This window comes from Tamandua tetradactyla, chromosome 10, assembly GCF_023851605.1.
Source record: "Tamandua tetradactyla isolate mTamTet1 chromosome 10, mTamTet1.pri, whole genome shotgun sequence".
NCBI lineage: Eukaryota > Metazoa > Chordata > Mammalia > Pilosa > Myrmecophagidae > Tamandua > Tamandua tetradactyla.
The window spans coordinates 23534348-23548666 of NC_135336.1; the positions used below are offsets into that span (position 1 = coordinate 23534348).

The following is a 14319-nucleotide window of genomic DNA, read 5'->3' on the forward strand; positions in this document are numbered from 1 at the left end:
TGCATTCTATCTCAAGGCCTTTTCTTGTGTTGTTTTTTTTTCTGCTTGGAAGGCTCTTCCTTAAGATATTCTTATGATTGCTTCTTCACTTCTTGTAGTTCCCTGATCAAACGCTACTTCCCAGGGAGAGTTCCCTGACCACCCTATTCAAGGTAGCATACTCATCACCCTTCATCCCTTCTCCTAACTTAGTTTTGATCATAGTAATTATCATGACCTCACATTATGAGATGTGCTTGGTTATTATCTGTCTCTCCCACTAGACTATAAGAGCCATGAGAGTAGGGACTTTGTCTCTTTTCTTCACTGCAGCATTCCCGGTCCTACAATTGTCCCTGAAATATTTAATTGCTCTGTGTACACTTGTGAAAGAAATGAATCAAAGAATCTTAATAATCAGACAGATGTAAATTAAAGCATCAATGAGATGCCAATTTTTTTTTTTTTTTTTTTTTTTGTCCATCAGATTGGCAAATATTACTAACTATGGGTGATAATATCTGTAAGGGCCAGGCTTCCTGGGCTTGAATGAGTCAGATTACAGTCAGAATACAGCATGCTCATATTGTCTGTCACTCTATGATAGACTGCCATTATAGGTTCTACCTCATTTTCTGGGCTGGGCGACTGAATATAGCTGTGCTGGTTTGAATCTGTTATGTATCCCCAGAAAAGACTATGTTCTTTTAATCCGTTCTTGTGGATACAGACCAATTGTGGGTGGGGCCTTTTGAATAGATTGTTTCTATGGAGATGTGACCCAGCCCATTCAAGGTGGCTCTGAATTCCCTAGCTGGAGTCCTTTAGGAGAGGCTATAAGACAGATGAAACTCAGTGAGCTCAGAGGAGCTGAGAGATGAACACCCAGAGACATTTGGAGGCAGCCACTAAAGCCAGAACCAGGAGAGAAAGACCAGTGCATGTTACCATGTGCCTTCCCATGTGACCCAGGAACCCTGGATGCTAGCAGCCTTTTCTCAGAGAAGGTATCATACTCATAATGCCTTAATTTGGACATTTTCATGCCTTTAGGACTGTACATTTGTAATCTAATACAATCTTATTGAATAAGCCAATCCATTTCTGGTATATTGCATTTGGCAGCTTTTGCAAACCGAAACCAGGCATATGTAGCAACACGCAAGGCCTTCAGATCTGAAAACAGGCAGAGGTAATGAAAAGCTTAGCTCCAGCAGGGGCGGGAAGTAGGGAAGGATGAGAATGAAAAGTGCCTCCTGCAAAATAGGATAAAAGAATAATACCTAAAACCAGGGGCTGGGATATGATGCTTCCATTAATAAAAAAATACTGAAAACAGAAAAACCACAGCCAACATCTGCCTGGCCTATGATGTATATGCAATTGCTTGCCCAAACACAAGAGGACACCATTGTAGCCCAGTGACTAGAAATGAGACAAAGTACCCACTAGCCTGGTGACTCTATCTACCACATATATCACTAAAAGAAGAGCTGGTTTTGATGCAGAAGCTTGAAAGGCTACGTAGAGGCAACCATAAAACTATCAGACAGGGAGGGGTAGAGAAAACTAGAGGTGGAGAAGCAGAGAAAACATTCAAAATGAGTTGCAAAACAAAATACCAGGCACATGAAAACTAGGCAAGAAATTCAATAATTTGTAGATAAATTTACTCTGCCCCACCATAAAAGATTTATAAAATAAGTGTACATGGGATCCTCAAAAAGGTATTTGAAGAAATACTTATTTCAAATCTATTGAATATATAAGCATTTTAAAATAATAAAATATAAAAATAGAGAAAATGCAACAATAATATGTTTATGAATGTGTTTTAAATTATGGAAATTAAAAACAATGATTAAAATAACTCCAAACAGGTAGAATAAAGTCTAGAATGAACACAAAGAGAGAATTATCAATTGGAAGGTAATACCGAGAAATTCTTATGGAAGGCAGCACTGAAAGAGAAAGAAATAAAAATGTGAAAGGGCAGATTAAAAGTCACAAAGAATTAGCCTAAGAGGTTCTAGCAATTTCTATAAATGAATGGAGGGAATGGTGGATAAGCAATATTTGAAAAGATAATGGTGAAGAATCTCCAGAATTGAAGAAAGGCATGAGTACTGGGATCAAAAGTTCATTTTAAGTGCCAAACAAGATAAATGAAAACAAATCCATATTCAGAAACATTGTGGTTACCCAGCTAAACAAAGTATAAAAAAATGCTTTATACAAACTGTGCCAGTTTGAAACCATATGTACCCCATAAAAGCCATGTTTTAATCCTGATCCAATCTTGAGGGGGCACTCATTTCTTTTAATCCTGATTCAACATTGTAGGTGAAAACTTTTGATTAGATTATCTCCATGGGGATGTGATGTGCCCAATTGTGGGTGTGATCTTTTGATTAGACGGAGATGTGACACCACCCATTCAAGGTGGGTCTTGATTAATTTACTGGATCCATTAAAAAAGGAAACATTTTGAAGAAACCTCAGCTATAGATGCTTGGAGATCAGTCGCTTCAGAGCTGACAGAGACACAGATGTTTGGAGATGCTTGGCGTGCCAAGACATACAGCAAATGCTTAGACAAGGGCAGAGCCTGGCAGACATTGCCATGTGCCTTCCCATGAGATGCTAAGCAAACCAGAACCCAGAATTGTGTCCTTGAAAAGCTAAGCGGAGGCCCACAGACACTTAGAGAAGAAGCCACTGGTATCAGATGCTGGAAACAATGTAACAGGGAATAAGGACCAGCAGATGTCAGCCACATACCTTTCCAGATGGGTCTTCCCTGAACCAAGGTATTTTTCTCTGAATACCTTAGTTGAGACACATATATGGCTTTAGAACTGTAAACTTGTAACTTATTAAATTCCCTTTTTAAAGGTCATTCCATTTCTGGTATATTACATTCCAGCAGCTTAACAAACCAATACAAAAACTCATCAGAAAAAAAAGATTACCTATAAAATAGTGATAATCACACTGATACCAGCAGTCATAAACCAAAGGAGACAATAAGATAATATATTCCAAATGAATAAGATGCAAAAAAGAGAAATAAAACCAATTATAGAATTTTGACTAAATGGACTAGCATAAAAATGAAGAGCATTTAGAAACATGGAGAAGTATTATAAAACAATATTGAGTAGAAAGTCTAAGAGATTTGTATTGATTTTTTTATCACAACTATATATAAACTATTTTAGTCTCTTCTCTGTTTCTTTGAACCAAAAAAAAAAAAAAACTTTTAAGGGTAGGGAGACGGAGTTGAAAACTTTTTAATAGAAACATCTGGAGTGAGAGGGAGTAAAAGAAATAGTGAAAATGAAACCAAGAATGGGTAAATAATCTTGGAGGGTGTTACCAGTGTTTTTCTAATTCTAATGTCCTGAAACCTGGTCCTATGTCCTGGCAGTGGTAGAGCACTCACCTCTGTGGAACAGCTCAGCTCTAGAGTATGCTCTTGGCTATAGAGAAAGGGCTACTAGTACAATTTCAACAGTAACGAGGGGACCAAAATCCAAGGTTTCATATTCAGGAAATGGTATTAAAACACTCTCCTACAAAGGGAAAGTAAACCACAGCTTCTCAAATTCTTGCTCCTCCCCAGAGGTGTCCTCCTGCCATTAGAGACTCTCTATTCCCTCCCAATTTCACTCTTGCTCCCAAACAACCCTGTATCATCCTAATTAACAACCATCTTCCATTAAATTCACTTATCTGATAGTCCATTCCCTCTGGAACTTCCATTCCATGAAAATTATCACCTAATTTGGGGGTAAGATGCTTGCTCTAGTTTGCATGCAGAATGTGCATCCAGAATGTGATTTACCTGAAACAGAATGGCTTTTAAAAAGGGGAATTTATTAAGTTGAAAGCTTACAGTTCTGATGTCATGAAAATGTCCAAATTAGGGCGGTGCGATGGGGGTCAGTGGCAGAATTCTCTCCTGCCGTGCTGGAGACCCAGGTTCATTTCCCGGTGCATGCCCATGTTAAAAAAAAAAAAAAGAAGAAAGAAAAAAACCCCACCTCCAAATTAAAGCAAGCTATAAAAATGTCCAATCTAAGGCATCCAGAGAAAGATACTTTGGTTCAAGAGGCCGATGACATTCAGGGTTTCTCTAGCCCCTGGAAGGCACATGGTGAGATCTGCTAGCTTTCTCTTCAGCGGCTTCCCTGGGGATCTGTCTGCTCTGTTGGCTCTGTTGTTCTATTGGCTCCAGTGGCTCTGTAGTTTTTTCCAAAATGGTTCCCTCTTAAAGGACTCCAGTAAGCAATCCCACCTTGAATGGGTGGAGACGCATCTCCACAGAAACCACCTAATCAAAAGTCACCACCCACAATTGGGTGGGTCACGTCTCCATGGAAACAATAAAAGAGCTCCCAACCAGCAATATTGAGTGAGGATTAAAGAACTTGACTTTTCTGGGGTACACCACAGATTCAAACCGGCACCATACTCTCTGCTGAGTACATGTACGTCAAAAAGACCCAGAAACTGGTTTAACACAAAGCAATACTCCAATACAGAACTATCAGGCTCCATGACAATTTGGGGGGAACAATGGATCTGAACTGTTCATTTACATCTGGGTAAGCAGACCTGTGAGTTTAGTCATTACTATATACAGCAGGAAATGCAATTCAAAGTTAATTATAGAAACATAGGCCTCATGAAAATCTTAAGGTGAAGAAAGACCCCAACTTCTGTTCCATGTATGCTATTGAACCAGAGGTACTGTTGAGAGGAATGAGAAGCCCTAGGACCCAGAGAACCCTCAGGCAAAAAGGAGAACAACGTTCAAAAGTCAAACTAGATGGATACCTCTTCCCGGTGTGTGAGCCACTCATCGCCCAAGAATCACTCCAGTCTTACCCATGATGGAAGCACCAGAATGGCGGCAAATTTAGCTTGACAGTTAGAGGTGCTTCTGCAAGTGGCACTCAGGAGAATTCCTTTAGTTTTGTAAATAAAAGCATAATCATAACCTAATTCTGCAAGGCCACAGTTGCCCTCTCACTCTTCTCGGTCTTAAGCGATTATCCAATTTTAGACTCAAAGGCTGGGACAGGCAGCTACGATGACTAAGGCGAGGACACAAAAATGTGGGAAGAACAGGGAAAACAGACTTGTTTCACTCTACTGTTTTATCTTTGCCATCGAGTGAATCGTTCAGTCTTGAATTTTTGCTGTGGATTATCTAGGCCAATTGTATTTCCTTTCTCCCTTTGGATGCCTGCTCTATGGCCAGTTTACTAGTCTCTAGCCTGGTAAGCAGACCTGTGCTTGTGTGTGTATGTTTAAATAGTGTATGGCATATTGGCAATGTTTTTGTACTCAGGTGTCACCATCTTCTTATCCTAGCTTTAATTTGCACTGCCAAAAATATAATAATTTGTTCTTCCACCAGCATAAAACATAAATAGCCACCATTTAGTGGATTTCTTTTCAAGGTTTCAATCTTGATAACTCTCTTTATAGGAACTAAAAACTTACCAAGCAGTTTCAAAGGCAAGGCAAGGGCAAAAGTGACACATGGACAATTTTCTTTTTAATGTGTTCCTCTACCTATATATATTTCTGTATTTAAACATACACACACACAGAGGCAGATATGTGATATGTATATCATGGGGAATTTTTGTTCACGATTTTGTTATTTTTTGGTGGGGGTTCATGGGCTGGGAATCGAACCCAGGTCTCCCACATGGCAGGTGAGAATTCTACCACTGAACGACCCGTGCATCCTCTGAACGTAGTTTTGATAGAATTTCTCAGCTCTACTTTCTCATTTCCAGTGTTCAGGGCTGGGGAGTTTTGGGGAAGATGGTGTCTCAATTCAGACTTATCTGAAAATTTGCTCCCAGGGCATTTTCCTTTCTTCACTCTCAGGTTATGGGACACGTCTATAGACCTCACAGTTGTGGATTCAACAAGTTCCTAGGTTCTAAGCAAAAAGGCTTGTCCCAGCCAGTGCTGATCTGAGGCAGCATCTCCCCCTCTTCCCCTGACTCCCCATCACCGACGACAGGGTGTGACAAAGGCCTCTGTCTGGTGATCTGGAGTTGTGTCCCGTAGCTGGCTCGGTTAGTTGGGATGACCTGTGGGCTGCTGTAGCCAAACTGCAGGCTCAGTAGACCCTCACTGTCTGCCTCTCACCATGACTGGGACAGCTTCCTCTCCATGCTGGGAGTGAGCAAAGGCGGGACATCAGGAAGGGACGGGCAGGGAAACTGAAAGGCGCAGAGTCACGGGATGTATGGCTGGGACATCGGTCATTGCCATTTTACAGACGGATGAAACTGAAACTCAGAGAAGAGCAGCAAACAGGGAAGATCCAAGTTCTGTAAGGCCCGAAGCTTATAAAATTTGGGGGAAACTTTAAGAAAAAGGATACAAAGCTACAAATACAAAATGGTAAGGCTACAACAAAGCCGCTGCCAGGAGTGTGATGGTGGGGGAAGTCCCCGTGGAGAGAGGTCAGTAGGCTTAACTTATTGCGGTTAAAATGTTTTAATTATGCAAATTTTACCAAAACAGATGATGTGCACTGCTAGGACTGCTCAAGGGGTCATGGAAGGGGATTTTAAAGGGGCTTGTGCAAATGAGGGGCCCTGAAGTTTCAGCTTCTCAGTCAACCTGATGGCATAACTAGCTGAAGTAGGTAGTGGAAGGGCTGGATTTCTTGCTCCTCCCAGTTAGCTGTGGCAATTACAGTTTGTGAGCATGAGTTGGTAGAGAAGGGAGCAGAGACAGAGAGGAAAGACAGGGGACATGCAGACGACGCTCCTAATGGAAAGAGATCTTTGGAAGCCCGGCCACTGTTTCCAAAGAAATGAGGACAGAGAAGACCAGAAGGGAGTATATACCAGGAGCAAAAGGGTTAAGCCTCAGCGGTGCCAGCCCAAGAAGTTTCCCCTGGCTCTCTGGACACTGCCGGACAGACCCCTCCCTAGCCTGCTCTGTGCACATCTAGCACCCACAGGGGTGAGAAGGCTGAGGAGGAGAAGGTACACAAAGGGTAGGTCTCTGTTTCGGGCTGGCCCTGCCTGCTGTCCGCTGAGACTCCTGGGCTCAGTCACAATGCTTCCTTCTTCTCCAAGAAAGTCTTCTTACATGCGGTATTGTGCCACCCTGGTAGAAAGTGACTAAAATCCACCAAGTCTCAGGCCTGGATGTGTAGTGTTCGGACTCACCCAGGAGTCAGTGGAAGGATTCTGGGGCTTTGCAAAGCCAAACGGTTCTTACCAGAGAGAAGGAGGGCCATCACAAGGAGAGTGCTATACAGTCCCATTGTGCTAGAGGTAAGAAAGAAAAGATAAAACTTGATTAGAAGATGAAACTGGAAAACAGTCTTCACCAGCGTGATGTGAGGAATTTGGGATTCACTTAGGTTATGGATGTGGCAGACAGTACTCCATCGTCATCAAACCCATTTCCTTTTCCTCCCAGCCCCACAGATGGACTTTATTTTCTAGTCTTCTCTGTATTTAGGCAGGCCATGTAACAGGGTTCCCACCAATGGGATGGGAGTGGAGAGAAGGAGGTTACTTCCTGACCAGGCCCAGAAAAATTCCTCCCTCTCCTTCCTCCCTTGCTTTCTTGGATGCAGAGGATCCAGAGCTGTCTAAGAGCCTAGGAGATGGCAGCTGGTTCGCTGAATAAATTGATAAAACAGACTCCTCTACCCCCCTACTGATCCATATAGGATTGCAACCTGAGGAAAAAGTACACTTTTGTTGTGTTCACCTATTGCGATTTGGAGGATTGCCTTTTTTGGGTGTTGCCATTACTTATCTTGACCCACACACTACGTATGAGAGGGCTAATGGAGTGTGTATGCTTAGAAACCAACCATCCTTTGATTTGCCTCTTATAGTTTTGGTTCTCAAACTTTAATGGGCCTAAGAGTCACCTGGGTGGCATGGTAAATGTTCCCCAGTCCCCATCCCCAGACATCCTGATTTAGAAGGTTGGGATGGAATTTTCCTTTCTAAAAAGCTGACAGTTGCTGCTGCTCCTGTCGCTAGTTCAAGGACCATTCATCAAGAACCGCTGCACTCGAGTATTCCCTTAATCTACATGATGAAGCCAAGAAAAATGACATGCATAGCGTCATAATCTCTATCCTCTCTCTCCTCCTCTCTCGCCCTCCCTCCCTCCTTCTCTACCCACTCACTCTAACTTGGAACAAAATGATGTAGAGCTACTTACAGGGAAAGCATTAATTAAAGAAAGATGATCAATGTTGGCAATGGGTGAAAAAGCCAGTCAAAGGCATGCAAAAAAAATGAAGCCGAGTCCAACACCAATACTTAAGGCTTAACATAGAAATCTGCTCATCTGGCCCAAGGCTGGTCACCAGTTTGGCCAGCAGCCAAATATGAAAAGGGAATCTGATCGGTGAATTAATTTATAGATCTGTCCATATGATACAGACAAAGCAATGCTCAGGAGAAGGTGCACAACTATTTCTGAGAGCAGAAAGGAAATTCTTCATTTGGGGTTTGGGGGAATGGTTTCTCTAGTAGCCATGTCTCAGCCCTTTGGGATGTACTTAGACATCCTTCTTCTACGCTCTATAAGACTCAGCACAGGGTGTCGGGCCAAATACGCCTGTCATGTTTCTCCCCTTCTAAATTACATTTTTAATAGATCTACGCGCTCATGGCACTAAATTTAAAAGGTGAAAGTGATGAATACTGGAAAGCAAGTCTCCCAGCTCTTCCCTAGTCATCTAATTCTCCTTCACAGACATAACTAGACATGAGCCTTGTTATCTGTCACCAGTTTCTTGCCTCTACTTGCAGTTATTCTAGGTAAAGCAAAAACAAAAAAAGACAAATAAAATTTAAAATGCACCCATATTCTTTTTATTTTTAAACTCAGATGGAGCATACTGTAGACACTGTTTTGCATACTTACCACCATCTTGGTGATAGCTCAGTATCAGCACATACTGAGTATACGCATTCTAAAAGCTGCATATTATTCTATTGTATGGACAGCAATAATTTATTTTACCACAGGTTGATGGACATTTAGGTTGTTTCCAGTCTTTTGCTGACATGAATAATCCTGAATATATGCCATAGCATGTGTTTGAGTAGGCAGTATTCCTAGAAGTAAAACTGCTTGACTAATGAGTCAAAGGGTATTTGCAATTTTTACCTTCACAGGTATCGACAAATTGCTCCCCCTAAGATCATATCAGTTTACACTCCACCAATAAAACATGAGAATGCTTATTTTGCCACCTTTTGCCAACATGGTTTGTTACCAAATTTGTGATCTTTGCCACCAGGAAATATGAAAATGGCATCTCAATAAAATTAAAAAATAAATTTCTCTTATTATGAATGAGCATAAGAATCTTTTAAAATATAAAAGATAGGGTGGGCCACAGTGGCTCAGCAGGCAGAGTTCTCGCCTGCCATGCTGGAGACCTGGGTTCGATTGTCGATGCCTGCCCACGCAAAAAAAAAAAAAAAAAGAAAAAAAATATATACACGTATATAAGACATAATATTTCTTGTTCTATATACATTCTATACATTTCATTTGTTCATTTTTAATTTGGAATGTTGATCTTTTCTTATTTTTTTATTGATTTGTAGGAGAGAAAGAGAGAAGAAATTAGCACTTTGTGATGAGTTGCAAATATATCCAGTAACATATTTCAGTAGAAAATTTAAATAGGATTCAGAGCTTAAGTATCATCAGTTGAGCCAAAACTAATCACATTAAAGTACAGAGCCTAGGAACAGAGCTTTCCACTGGATTGCTGTGTGCATTCTCATTGTAAATCACCAGAAATATCCTATTTGTCGTGCAATCTGAGGACTGGGAGCTTCTTGAGTGCAAACTCCCACTAATGTAGAAATCTCCTATTGTTTACAAACCAGAAATCAGTGTGCTTGACCCAACCAAAGATAATACTTTTTTCTGCCTTGCATTTTTGGGCAATGTGTCAAAGAGAGACACATAATCAAATTGTATTTTGCTATAGAGTTAACAAATCACCTTTGATTCAATAACCATATGAAATTAATATGGCCCTTGAACCCTTTAATTTCATGCAGTGTTTGAGAATGCTGGTTCAAATCCCAGCTCTGCACTTAGTAGCTGCGAAACCTTGGTCAAATTACCTAACTTCCCTGTGCCTCACTCTCCTCATCTGTAAAATGGGGATAACAAAACTTACCTACTTTGGATTCTTGTGAGGTCAACATAGCCTGATTCCTGGCATGTGGTATTGTTAACATCCCTGATAGATGATCAACCACCTCTATCCTTGTGTTAGAAGCCACCTCACCTTAATTTCTTGTCATTGGTACTGTTTTTTTTCTCTGGAACTACCAAGTAAGTGTTACCTCTTTCTGGAAATGCCCCTGAGGATTTAAGGATAGCAGTCACATCTCTCCTGAACATTCTGACCGAGCAGCTCCAGTCCTTTTAGTAAACTTCACAGCACACCATCCTGGACATTACTTTGGATACTTCTAGCTTGTCAATGCTCCTCTTAAAATATGGTGTACAAAATACCCAAGAATGACAAGATCCTTTTCTCTAAAATATAAATACCCCATGTGAGGAATTCCTCTCATGCCATGAGTGTGTAGTAGGGGTGGAGATGGTGAGGAGGCTTCTTCAATGTCGCTGGCTCTGAAGAGAAGCAGGAATGGCACTGCTCCCTCAGGAATGAACCTCCAGCCATGAAAGCAGGACATTGCTCTCTCTAGAAAGTCCATCAAGTGGAAACTCTTTGTGCTTGCAGGGAGAGAACAAAAAGGGGAATGGGAGAGGAAAGAACCTAAAAATTTTGGGGGGGATTCTCTGAGAGGAGATTTCCGTCATCTGGGAGCTGTGAGGTGGGTGAACTGGAGACCTCTCAGTGGGTTGGAAACCCAAGAAGAATTACAGTCATGGATGGGGCTTTATTCTCCACTCTTACCTTCTCTGCCTGGAAAATCATAGGACATGAGTAAGAACCAGCAGAATGTGGCTCCTCACACCATGGTGGGATGGTCTCCCCCATGTTACAGATCAAGAAATGGAGTCTCAGGGTTTAAGGAACTTGCCCCCAGGCCACCTAGCCAGCAAATGATAGAGTTGAGATTTAAATCCATGCATTCTCACTGTGTTCTCTTTAACGTTTTAGTATAGCTCCTTAAAAAATTCCAGCCTGGTTCATGCAGGAACAAGAAGAAAATGATTCTAATTCTACCTTCTCTCAAAATTAAGAGGAGAGCAGCACATCCTCTGGGCCAGGTGTGATGGGAGCTCCTAGAATCAGAGTGGGATTCAGGGAGATAGGGTGGGATGGGTGTGGGAGAGGCCCACACATGGCCCTGTCTCTGGGAAGAATATCATTCCTGAGAATGTATTTCATTCTACAATGAGCACTTCCTATGTGTCAGGCAGAGAGAGTGCTTCTCTGCCTAATGCAGGGCAGTATCCGTTTTCAGAGTGGGCTTAGCCTCAGGCACACAGGAGGAATTCATCTCAACCACACTTAGGCGAGCTCTGGAAAATAGGAGTATTGGGCAGGCCACAGTGGCTCAGTGGCAGATTTCTCACCTGTCATGCTGGAGACCCAGGTTCAATTCCCAGTGCCTACCCATGCAAAAAAATAGGAGTATTGTGGAAAAAAGAAGGGGGTGGGTGGGAAATAAAGGGCATTATTTGAGTGGCAGATCTGAAGAGCATTTGGGATGTACTGCAGGTAAAAGGTAGTATAAAGGGGTGTGCAGGAGGCCAGAGATGGGGAAGGAGAGGGGAGTACAGATCTGAGTGCAGACTGGAAATGAGGGAAGGTGATTTATTAAAAGTTTTTTCAGGCAAACATTTACTGAATTTACAAAGTGTCAGGCTTGTTCTAGAAGTGGTCAGGGATATAAAGATGGTAGGTCTTGGTCCCTTACCCAGTGCTAAAGTGTGAGGGTCTACAAATAACTGTAAGTTCCAGGACCATTGTGAAAGGCAGTGAAAAAAAAAAAAAGGCTCCAAGCAAAGCAGGAGAAACCACAATGTCCGTGAAGGAAGGGCTGGGGCTGCCTCAGCCCAGCACTCGGTCTCAGCCCAATGCCTTCTGCCAGCTCACACTTGTGTCCATGCTTGCACGGTGGTTGTTCTCAGCTGGGTGAGGCAACACTTGAGGTCTAGGAGGAGCCTAAGCTGCCTGCCTGGGAGCGACATCGTGCACTAAATTACTTCTCTGAGCACTAGAACCTGCAGCTTTATCTTTAGAGCAGCTATTATTACCCTTGAGGTACTGGTTAAAATGGGGTATGCTCATTTCCTTTTTCAAAGGCTTCTGAATTGCAAAATATGAAGGTTGATTATGTATCTGAATTTTCACAAGGTTTCTTCTGACAGAGTGTCTCCTGTCATATGGAAAAATATGGGGTCATTATTAGTTCAGTTAACTTGACTGAAAAACTGTACCTTAATGGTGTTTGTTCATTCGTTTTACAAATATCAGTTGTGCTAGGTGCTGGGGATGTAATAATGGGCAAAACCAGAATTAATTCCTCTTTATGCGGCTGCTTAAAATTTAGTGAAAGAGGAAGGTAATGATCAAATAAATGTGAAATTATAACTATGATTAATGCTAAAAGGAGAGGTTTGTGGTACTTTGAAAGCCTGTAACAGATGTAGCCTAAACTGAAATTTGAAGAATGATGTAGGTTAATGATAGCCACTGATTCTTTGCTGCTCCTTTCATATAAAGGTTGAGTCTAATTCTCCTCTCCTTAAATTTGGGCTGACCCTAGTGACTTGTTTGACCAATAGAACGTAGTAGAAGTGATACTCTAGGACATTGAGCCTAAGTCATAAGCAGCTTTGCAGCTTCTGGGGCTCTAAGACCATCTTGCCAGAGATGCCATGTGTAGGTGTTTGAGTCAACAGTCTCAATGGAGTTCAGCCTTCCAGTCATCTGTGCCAAGACACCAGGCGTATGAATGAAATCCTGGATCTTCTAGGTCAGGGGTTAGCAAACTACAGCCTGCTGACCAAATCTGGCCCACTGCCTGTTCTTCTAAATGAAGTTTTATTGGCGCTCAGCCACACCCATTTGTGTAATCATTGTCTATGACTCACACAAGGCAGAGTTGAGTGCATGTGAAAGATCCCACACAGCTCATAAGGACAAAAATATTTTCTACCTGGCCCTGTATAGAAAGAGATGCCAACTCCTACTGTAGATCAGCACTGTCCAACAGAAATACAATCAATGCAAGCCACATATGTAATTTGAAAATTTCTAATACCAAATAAAAATGCTAAAAAACAGGTGAAATCAATTTTAATAATATATTTTATTTGGCCCACTATATATAAAACGTCATCTCAATGTATGATCAAAATAAAAATTATGGAGATATTTTACATTTTTTTTTGTATTAAATCCTTAAAAATCTGATGGGTATTTTACAATTATAGCATGTCTCAATTCAGATTAGCTATATTTCAAGGGCTCACATGTGGCTAGTGGCTACTGAGCTGGATGGACACCACAGCTCTAGATGAGCTTATGCACCAGCTTAATGCCACCAGGTGACCTTAGCTGATGTCCTCATGAGGAACACAAGGACATCCAGATCACTACCCAAATTTCTGGCCCACCACATTGTAAGGTAGAATGAAATACTTGTTGTTTTAAGCTGCTAAATTTGGGGGCAGTTTGTTATGCACCAATAGATACACAGACCTGATTGAGGAGGAGTTAACTGAGTACAGGGTTGAGGGTGGCTAGGAAAGATTTCAGGCAAAGGGAAGAGTATGTGCAAAGGCACTGAGGCAGGAGCGTGCATGAAAGAGAGTGCAAGATGGTCAATGTCGGTGGAGCGCAGAGAGAGGGGGGAGACACAGCTGGAGAGGTCAGAGGCTCCAGGCCATGCTTGCTGTATAAGCCACTTAAGGTTTTTGGCCTTTATTCTGATAGCAGTGTGAGCCCCCGAAGGAGTGAAAGCAGAAGAGTGATATAATCAGCTTTATACTTTGAAAAGGTGACTACGACTACTGTGTAGCAGTGGGTAGTGTGGAAGACAGAATGGCTGCCAATCAGTTGACTGCTGCAGTAGTTCTAAATGAGAGATGGCTATTATGTCTAGGGTAGTAGCAGCAGAAGTAGAGAGAAGTAGATAGATTCCAGAAATCTGGGATTAAAATCAAAAGGTCATGGTGATGGATTAAATGTGAGGACTGAAGATAAAGTATTCATTCATTCATTCATTTAACAACTGAGTGCTGGGGATCATTCTTGCTTAACAGATTGATGCCACAGAAAGTACGACAGGGCTGTTTTGTTTTTAACTT

At 41.7% G+C, this 14319-nt stretch overlaps 1 protein-coding gene across 5 annotated transcripts in view; it reads right to left on the minus strand.

Annotated features, from left to right (window-relative positions):
- Positions 1-14319, minus strand: part of CD86 (CD86 molecule) — a 71616-nt gene that overhangs the window by 26429 nt on the left and 30868 nt on the right. For all 5 annotated transcript variants that reach the window (XM_077118165.1, XM_077118169.1, XM_077118166.1 and 2 more), the window contains one exon: positions 7246-7295. In XM_077118165.1, the coding sequence (XP_076974280.1) occupies positions 7246-7295 (50 nt within the window). The remainder of the gene's footprint in view (positions 1-7245; positions 7296-14319) is intronic.